The sequence below is a fragment of the Diplotaxodon limnothrissa genome, linkage group LG9, assembly GCF_057381915.1.
Source record: "Diplotaxodon limnothrissa isolate DT_005_m linkage group LG9, D_limnothrissa_male_GT1.1, whole genome shotgun sequence".
NCBI lineage: Eukaryota > Metazoa > Chordata > Actinopteri > Cichliformes > Cichlidae > Diplotaxodon > Diplotaxodon limnothrissa.
The window spans coordinates 22610561-22620898 of NC_140604.1; the positions used below are offsets into that span (position 1 = coordinate 22610561).

The 10338-nt window shown below is 40.7% G+C and overlaps 1 protein-coding gene across 2 annotated transcripts in view; it reads left to right on the plus strand.

Annotated features, from left to right (window-relative positions):
* Positions 1 to 4025, plus strand: part of cacnb2a (calcium channel, voltage-dependent, beta 2a) — a 71636-nt gene extending 67611 nt beyond the window's left edge. For both annotated transcript variants that reach the window (XM_085362274.1, XM_085362275.1), the window contains 3 exons: positions 1389 to 1484; positions 1980 to 2162; positions 3288 to 4025. In XM_085362274.1, coding sequence (XP_085218400.1) covers positions 1389 to 1484; positions 1980 to 2162; positions 3288 to 4025 — 1017 coding nt within the window. The remainder of the gene's footprint in view (positions 1 to 1388; positions 1485 to 1979; positions 2163 to 3287) is intronic.
* The last annotated feature ends 6313 nt before the right edge of the window (positions 4026 to 10338 follow it).

A 10338-nucleotide genomic window follows, 5' to 3' on the forward strand; every position in this document is an offset into this window, starting at 1 on the left:
AAAAGCACATCTCAGAAAATGAGAGAAAGCAATAGCTGATGAACAGACACGAGATGCCAGCTTTAAATCACAGTGGCAGCAGATTAAATCACACTCGAAGTGGGGAAAATAAATTGCTCTTTATCACCTGGCCTCTTAATTACACCCAACTGCTGCTTCTTATACACTAAGTGTAACTTTTAATATGTTGTATTTGTATAAATCACAGTTAAATGAGTAGAATTACTCAACTTCATTAGCAACTGCACAAATGAATGTAAAGACATCGTACGAGCTAAATATTCTGTATCAAAAGTAAAAATAGCCAAAATTGCTGCATTAAATTATTTCAGGCAACACGGCTGTTTAATTTTCATGCCTCCCAAAATGGTCTTGGATGTGGCAGTATTTATTTTGGGAAGGTTATATTTATTTATGACATACACAAAGTCTATTTAATGACAGAAGTTTGACATTAGCCATCAAATATCACCACGTGGCACGAACCTGGTAGTTTGTGGAAAATATTGAATGTTTATTCTACAGTAGTAGCACATTGCAGCCTGCCGCACACATAAAACAAAAGTATATTTCAATACAAAAAGTAGTTTTCATATCATATTTATATATACTCTATATGCACAGTTGTACAGAGATGCAGGGGGTCCCACTGTTGCCTCTCAGCAAGAAGGTCATGTGTCCGAAGGTGGCCCGTCGAGTGGAGCTTCTTCCCACAGTCCAGATACATGCATGTTATGTTAACTAGTGATTTTAAATTGACCATAGGCATGGTTGTGACTGGTGACCTGTCTCTGGTATGCCCCGCCTTTCACCCTGTGACAGCTGGGTATGATAAATGGATAGTTGGATGGATATCCAGTATAACCACAAATAAATACAGTGTGCTGGTGTTAAAATGAGCAGGGTTATTGTTTATTATCTTTTTCACAAACTAGTTAGCAACTTACTGATAGGAGGGAAAAGAGTTATGCTTTTTCTGCATTGTTTTCTGTAAACAAACAAAAATCCCACATGCTGACTGGACAACATACCCGATGATACTCTATATTTCAAGAACAGATTATAATCACCAAGAGAAATATATTGGTCAGGCTCTAGATATCATATATAAGTGCCAATGGCAGATTTAATTGACCAGTTGAGCCTTAGGATTTGAGGTTTTCAACCCACATTTATGGGGTCTCATCTAAAAATGGGTTTTAAAAATTCATTACTATCTATCTGTAGTGCTGTAAAATGAATCCTTCTAAGATTACATTAATTGTCCACCTCCAAAAGAAGCTCCTGTTTAAAGCTGAGAAACTTGTGTGCTGCACGCACAAAGCTTTAATTTAAGTTTGTCAAAAACAGCCGTGACCTTCTTGCCTTTCGTCCTCATTTGCCTTCAGGTGTTACAGCGGCTCATCAAGTCCAGAGGCAAGTCGCAGGCCAAACACCTCAATGTCCAGATGGTGGCCGCCGACAAGCTGGCTCAGTGCCCTCCTGTAAGTCTCCACAGCGGACCGAAATTACTGCCAATTTTAATCCAGTGTGTGAAATAACTTGGAGTTTTGTTCTTTTTGGCTCTGGGTTTTAATTTGTGCATATCTGAAGTCAGGTTTTGTTTATTCCTTTATAATTTCTGCCAGTTCTATTTCCGTCCCTCTCTAATCTGCTTACTTATTATTTTAGAAAATGAGGCAAACCCTCCAGTATTGTGAAAGCGGAGGTTTAATTTCATTTAAATAGCAGTCAGTATCTTTAGGGATTTACAGTTTAAGATTTTCTGCAAAATGAATACTTAATGTTATCTAGTGTCTAATCCTGTGAGTTGTTTCTAACTTGCCCCGATGGTTTTTTTATCGTTTTTTGTTTCCTTAAAGATCACTTTAAGTCTTTTAATGTGAAGTTCCACATCAGCGCTGGCTGGTTTTGTTGACCCTGTCATGTCTCCGTTCCATTTCCTTCAACTCTGACTGCGCCCGTTTCGCCTTTCGCAGGAAATGTTTGACATCATTCTTGATGAGAACCAGCTGGAGGACGCATGTGAGCATATGGCCGATTACCTGGAGGCCTACTGGAAAAGCACTCACCCCACCAGCTGCAGCCCCCCTGACCCAGTGCTAGCAAAGCTACCCACAGCCAGCCTGCCCTCCAGCACGGCCCCGGTCTCTGGCGTGCAGGTACAAGTGCTGAGCATACTCTGGGCCAAGGGAGGCCATGGAAAAGGAGGGGATCCAGAAGTGTGGGAGGCAGGATTAGAAAGGAAGAGATGAAAGAAATCAGAGCGTTGAAGAATTACAAAATGTTGTAGTTTGCATCTACAATGTCTGCTAAAAGTCTTTACTTTTCTCATATTATGTTATTCTTTAACATATGCACTACAGGTAATGTGTAAATTAAGAATAATCTACTTTATCTAGGATAGGTACAAGGGTATGAAATACTAAGGAAGAAACTGAATTTAAAATGCTCTACAAGAACCTTCTGATGCATAAAGAGGAACTAGATCAGAGAAAACATCAAATATAAAAGGACGAACAGGAGCTGACAGCAAGAAAAGAGTTAGCAGAGACAAAACACGCTTCAAGAGATGGGAACAAAATTCATATTAACAGGTCAAAACAATGCTGTTATCACGTTCATTTGATTAATCGTGGCTGATGCTGATGATACAGGAGACCCCTGAAGTTTAACTACCACAAAACATGTAAAACTCAATAGAATAAAAACAGTTTAGAGACAGTTTGGACGTAGACAGAGAGCTGGACTTTAGTATTTAACATGAAATCATTTATTTTACTTTTAATAGTTCCTTTTCTAATGTAGTTCCTTTTCAGCTCAGCTCTAAACCATTGTTTTTGTTTAATATATTTTATAACAACCCTCACCGTTATGGGCAGTTTCAGTCATCTGTAAATGCTGCATAATCCCCTTATCTGCCCTTTCTCTATCCACTGCCATCACAATGTAAGACTGAGAGCGAAGAAAACGCTGATATTGATGAGGAGCAGGAGTGAGCTTGTATTTGCTAGTGTGGTAAGTGCGGCGAGGTCGAGTGATGAAAGCTGAAGCCGAGGAGCACGCCTTGCTTTTTTTGAGTTCTTACTCCTGGGTCAGAGTCGGCCGTGAATGGATTTGACGAGAAAGCGTGTGTGTTCAAGTGTGACATCTTCTTCTTTGTAGTTCTGTGTGAATTTTGGTGAAACAACTGGGGTGGTGTGATTTTTAGTTTGCGTGTGCTTGCTGTGATGTTTTCTGGTTTTGTATGTGTCATCGTACTGACTGATGTGTGTCGCTAATCTCAGGGAAACAGTACAGAGCAGAAGGGAGATAAAGTGGAGGGGAAAGGCTCCAGAGAGGATTACCAGCACCACCATCACCGTCACCACCATCATCACCACCACCAGAGCCTGGACCAGGGCGATGCTGACACAGAGGGGGAGGAGGAGGGCAACGAGGAGGAGAGGCCTCTTAGGACAGAGTCATCCAGGAGATCCCAACACGTCCACCACCGGTCATCTTCTACCAGGACTGAACACCACAACCACCATCACCACCACCACCATCACAGCAGTAAAGCCAAGGGCCTCTCCCGGCAAGAGACTTTGGACTCTGAGACCCCCGAGAGCAGGGAGAGCCGAGAAAGTCGAGAGAGCAAGGACTCGGCTTGTACTGAGCCGCGCACTCAGCGTCTTCAGCAGGAAGAGGAGGACGATGAGGATCAAGGGGAGGGGCATCCCCAGCAGCAACAGCATTACGAGCCACTGCCCCACCGGGACCACAACCACCATCACCACCACCACCATCACCGCAGCGGGGCGGACGAGGCCGGTCACAGCACGGGACACCAGCGCTCCAAAGAGCGCGAACAGGACCACAATGAGCGGAACAAGCAGCGCTCTCACCACCACCACCGGCCAGCACGCGACCACCACCATCACTACTACGACCGGGACAGAGAGAGGGACAGAGAAGGGGAGGTAGCTCCAAAAAAGAGGGGTGAGGCAGGGGAATGGGCCAGAGACTCATACATCCACCAGTGACAGACCAGAACCCCTCCCAAGGCCCTCCTGGACTCTGTTCTGTCCTCCCATCGTGCTGCTATACCCTGAAAAACCACAGCATCCTATTTATGTACACTTCTTTGTAAATGCTGTTGCATCTTTTTCAATGGCAGGATTTTGATTACATAGATACAAATATAAATATATGAATATATGTATGTGTGTATCTATGCATAGACGTTGTTTATGTGTGGATATGCATGAATATTCTCAAATATGCATATTTTAAACCTGTGTTTGATAAAGCATGACACAAAAGCAGAATTTTTTCTGTACTGAGCTGTGCTTTCTGTGATTAGCATTATAATTTTTATTGTTTCTAATATTATTATTATTATTATTAAGTTGTATTGCTTGCTACCACTTGAATAATTTGTTCCTTCAGACTACTGCGAGGGTTGACCAGCCATCATACTTTGATGTTGTAGTTGCAGAATAGTTTGACACTTTGGGAAATAACACTTGCCTACATAGTTGCCAGTTTATTATGTACACCTAATGAGTGTAGGGCAGCACGGTGGCACAGTGGTTAGAACTGTTGCCGCACAGCAAGAAGGTCCTGAGCTCAATTCCACCATCAGGCCAGGGTCTTTCTGTGTGGAGTTTGCATGTTCTCCCCGTGTTTGCGTGGATTTCCTCCAGGTACTCCAGCTTCCTCCCACAGTCCAAAGACATGCAGTTTGTGGGGATAGGTTAACTGATTAATCCAAATTACCCATTAGTGTTAATGTGCGCACGAATGGTTGTCTGTCTCTCTGTGTTAGCCATAACACTTCCCATAATTACATTGAAAACTATAGAAACTACTCATTTTCTAAGTAGTCTGCTTGTACACCTCTGGACTGCTTTCAGAGCTGCTCCTGTTTTTAGTTTTAGGTCACTTGAGACCTTGCACATTTGTGCTGATTTAACCACAAACCTCAAAAGAGCTTCTGTTTTAAACAGATCAGCTTTAAGGTTTATCATGATTGTAACTCATCGTGATAATTAGCTTTCAGGCTACAACCAAGCAACCAAACAGAGTCCAACCCCAGTGACAGTGCTTTAGGTCAGGACCATGCTCGTTTTTGTCTTCATATTTTCAAGATTCACATAGTTGTCAGTTTATCCACCAGGACCAGACTGTTTTACGAATGTTCTGAGGCACGCATTTGTGGGGAGAGGACCTGAATGGTGGCCTGTACCATCTATAAATGTCCTACTACAAATAGTCTGAAATACACTTAAAATAGCAGCAGTTCTTGAAGTGATCAAGGGGTCCACAAGGAGACAACTTTGATTGGTAGACTGGACAAAACGGCAGACACAAATCCCTTTTGGGGTTGTGTCAAGAAGAAAATCCAGTGTAAAAACTCTACCAAACCTACCCACTGTGAGTAAGGGATCAGCCAAGCGTAGCATCTCTAAGAAGCTTAACAGCTTTCAGTACTTTAGTAAGTATAAATCACAGATTTGAGAATAATCATAAAGTTGAATCAATGACTGTTTGATTTAAAAAATAACTGAATACTATACTCTTCATAAATGCAGCACTGTTATATCAGACTGCATTGATTTTTAGCAGGTGAAAAACTTGATACCACTCTCATATCTGTAGGAATGTAGAGCCAACAGCAGGTTAGCTTAGCACAAATAAACAGGAGGAAAGAGCTCATGTGAACAGTTTCTCTGAAGGTAAAAACCACCTACCAGCACCTCTAAAAGCTCAACAATTACCATTTTGTGTTGGTGAAATCTGTACAAACCCTACAAATAACAGGTTGTGGCATTACTGGGGGAGGGGGATTCGTATATGAGAGTGGTATCGCTCTAACTCTAACAGCGTATTTCCCAAAGTGTCAAACTGCTCGTTTTATGTTCATCACTTACTGCTTAGTTTCTTTTTTTGATTCCACGGGTTTTAGATGTTACGTTTTAACATATTCATGCCTTCTTGCAGGCGCACCTTAGTCTTGCCTTACAAGACAGACAAAGAGTTCTCCAGTAACTTCCTCTCAACACATGCAGTACTGTTCTTTGTATGGGTCCAGAAACATTTTATAACATTGGAACAGGCTTTTTCACATTGGTTTCAAGTGAAAGGGATTTGATATAACATTCCCACCAAATCGTAGGTCCTGATGATTCATCTTGGATTAATCCTGACCCCTTTTCTAACGAATTCCATTTAAGTCCTACTTTGATTTCTTAGTACAAACAATGCTAATTTTAGGATTTGTTGTTCAGTGTGGGTATTTCTGAAATTCCAAAGAAACAAAAATAATTCCAAGTGTTTACCAGATAAATATTGCCTTTAAGTTTTTGCCCTCTTTTCACTCTTCTGATTAAAATACAGGATCTGGTTAATGGATTTGGGGATATTTTACCTGCTCTATATTAGAGATGGACCGATCCGATATTACGTATCGGTATCGGTCCGATACTGACCTAAATGACTGGATCGGATATCGGAGAAAAATAAAAAATGTAATCCGATCCATTAAATATCACGAAAGCACCTCACAAAACTTGCAACACGCCATAACTCACCTCAGAACGTTAGCATGTCGGAGCAGTATGCATCACGTGATAGAGCGGCTGTGGCATGCGGGACCTGTGGTCTGGATAGCATTTGGAGCTTCGCTAGCAACCTGGCATTTCATCTCCGACAAAGTTATCCCCGAGAGAAGTAAAGCAAGTGTGTAAGTCCATCTCTAAATGTTTGTAAAGCATTCCTGCGTTAAGCTTAACGAGCGACTGCCTCTCGCTCTCCGGCTGCTACTTCAATCGTGAAACTGCTTAAATGATCAGCTGATCGGCTTTTCTGTCGCGAGTCCGTCTTTGTTTTTGGTCCACTTTGCACCAGAAAGAGGAAACCAGCGGCTGAACAACAGCAGCACGTTTAAGCTTGATCAGCTGTTGTTAGAATTTATTTAATATTACTTTCTACACCAGGATCTTTTTCTATGTAGCTGACGCTGGTAACTGTGCAGGGGCGGATCTAGCAAAGTTTAGCCAGGGGGGCCGATAGGGCATTAACTGGGAAAAGGGGGCACAAAGACATACTTTTCTTTCTTATTCTCATTTAAAATGTCTAGCTTTTAATAAATAATTATCTGACACACAAAGTTTTAATTTGATGTAAAATGAATAGAAGTCAATTACTGTATATAGTGACTATTAAGTCTAATATATATACCCTAGTAAGCTATACTACTTTTTCCTTTGGGAAGGTACCATCTGTGCAGTCTGCAATTTTGTTGAAGAAAGATGTTGAATCTATTTAATATTTCTTGAAAAATAATTGATTTCTGTGCATTTTTTTTCACACTTCATCAAATTAAGGTTGATTACGTCGATTAAGCATCATGAGGTGGCGCGTGAGGGGTGGTTCCCTATTTTTTATTTATTTATTTTTGTTGTTGCTGGGAGTTGGAACCCTATTAGTTAGGTTGCTTAATATTTACGCTAAGTACTCTTTAAAATACCAGAATAGGGAGGATGGTGTAGGTCTAAGTTTATTAGATTGATCAGTATTGCTGAACTATGAAATATTTTTTTTGTATACAGGTATAACAGAATAGCTTTAGTGTAGTTGTTGTTTTAAACTTGAGTATGAACTTGCAGACTTGCAAAATGCAGCAAGATATTTTAAAAAACAGTTTTGTTGATTAAAAAACACTATATCGGATTCATATCGGTATCGGCAGATATCCAAATTTATGATATCGGTATCGGACATAAAAAAGTGGTATCGTGCCATCTCTACTCTATATGCCTGAGTCAACAACATCATCAAAACCTGAATAGACTTTAGTTGATCTTTGAGTCCGTGCACTCTGGCCCTCTGTTTACACACCATCTCCTCACCTTTTTTTTAAATGTTTTTTTTGCCTGATAATTGTAATTATAAAAACTCGTCCATTTCTATGCTACATTGGTAGCACTACAGATTTTATAACAGTGTACATGTGTACATATTGCATAAATACGAAGAATAAAGTTGGAAACAAACGACTGACGCAGTGGGAGACCGTTTTGATGTTTGTGTCAGCAGAAGACCCAGACAGAGGAGGGAAACGGTGCGTCTATAAATAGTCATCTGAAACTCCACTAAAAAATTGAGGTAGACTCACCGGCCTGCCTCCTGAGTTGTCATGACAACCCCGACATGAATGACAATGCTGAGGGGATGATTCTAATATAGGAAGCTGCCTCGACACACACTCACAGCTGCCTTCATAACAGACAAACTCGGAGATGAGGCATATTTGATCTTGAATTTTAATGTGAAATCGGGGAAAAACAAATCTTCAGTGGTGCAGCGAGTCCGCACTCACATGCAGCTTAGATGCAGGGAGGTGAAGTGCAGCGCAGACAGATGTGTGCGTGGACTGATAAGAGTCTGATGTTATTCCCAGGAAAGGGGATTGAGCTGAGGTCATAGTGAAGGTCCTCAAAATACTGCGTGTCAGAAGAACGGGACAGATGTCGGTGCACTGCTGGCACGGATCTATAAATTGCACACAGGCTGCGGATTTATTGGACATCCATTTTAAATTTGCACTGAATAAATTAGTTCCTATATTTGGCAACCATAAGCACGTGTGAACATGTAGCAATATGTAACACACTATAATGTGTGTGAGCAGATATGAAGTGGAAGTGGAGAATCAATTATTTTACCAAGCCTTTCATTATGGGAACATCAGAAAGCTTTGAAAAATTGAAGATCATAAGATCACACAGAGAAATAAGATGCCATTGAATGTCGATTTTCATCGCACCAAATATCTAGACCCCAAATATTCTAATGAATATGAAAAAGTGCCAGATGTTTCTGTAACATTTTAAGCCTTTTCTGTCTAACAAACCATTTTAATTAGTAATTTAAGCACAAAAGGCACCTAACTGAAGAGACGAGCCAGTGTTGTACAACATACAACAGAGAAAAGAAGCAACTAAATTGTATATTTAGGCAAAAACAATCGATGGCTGTCAAGAAGCCAATGATTAGGAAAGCAAACAGGGAGAACATTTAATTTGAGGTATGCCAAGTTATGCAAGAACTTAGCTTAAAATCAGTGGTAACAGGTCTGATTGAGCAATGCATCCAAATTATTACCAATGCAATAAAAAAAATACCTGGATAAAAGACACAGTGGAACACTATCAGTCATGGCCCAGACCTCAACATCAATGAAGCAGTTTGGGATGATCTTACAGAGAATGAAACACAAGCAGCAAACATCCAAAGAAGAGCTCTGAAGCCCAGAAAATTATCTATTTTTGGGCTATCAAGCTCTTTAGCAGTTTTTTGTCCTGTATAGTAATATTCTATGCACCTGTTTTTCTAGCAAAATATAAAGAAATGAGGGGTGGCGGTATTTTTTTGAATGTCAGTGCGTGACGTTTGTCTGGGATGTGTTGACTAAATGTTCAAATATAAGACGATTTGTGTTTTGCTTGCATAAAAAGGAATAAATAACAAAAGAGAAAAAGGAAAAAAAATTAGCTAAAATTCTTTTTAATCTCTGCTAAATACAATTAGTTAAAAGGAATTTAGACAACAATTGACAAATGGTTTGAGATCATATGCAAAGGTCTTCTAGGAGTAAACTCTACCATCATGAAAAAACCTCTGGACTATTTTGGCATCTTGTTTTTAAGGAATTATCTAAATTAACTCTTATTTTATTAGTAAAAAACAAATTAAAAAAAGGTCTAAATATCCTGGAAGTCATCATTTTAATAACATCTCTTTTTCCTCTCACATCTTTACTCTTAACCACTTCCAAAAACAGAAACAGCCTCCCTTTAAATGTGCTCTTATTCTGAAAAACTGAGCAACATTTCCTTCTGATGAATGCAGAGACTGAGCCAAACACATGCGTCTCCTCTTTCCTGCAGGCTCCAGAAGTCCTAATTAAATGTCCCAGTCGTCTCCAGCGCTGCAAAGACACTAAATTGTTAATTCCTCTCATGGCCTCTTTCTACACCTACTTCCTGATCCATTCTCCAGCGAATCCGTCACCATGGCAGCTGTGTCGTCACTGTTGTTATAGCAACCGTAGCGCTGCTTCTGCTGCATTTGCCGTTACTCATCCAGACTCCGTCGCCACGTGCCCCCCAACCACCACCCTCTTCCATCCAACCCTCCCCTGGTGTTTATAAAGCTTATCCCTATATGGCCCACGGTTTTAGAGAGCAGCTGTTAAGAGGCAGATGCTGTAAACAGCGCAGGGAGCTCTTTGTCAACACTGGCCCGTCAAAGCACACAGAGTGTCGTAATATAAACACTATTGTTCCCGTT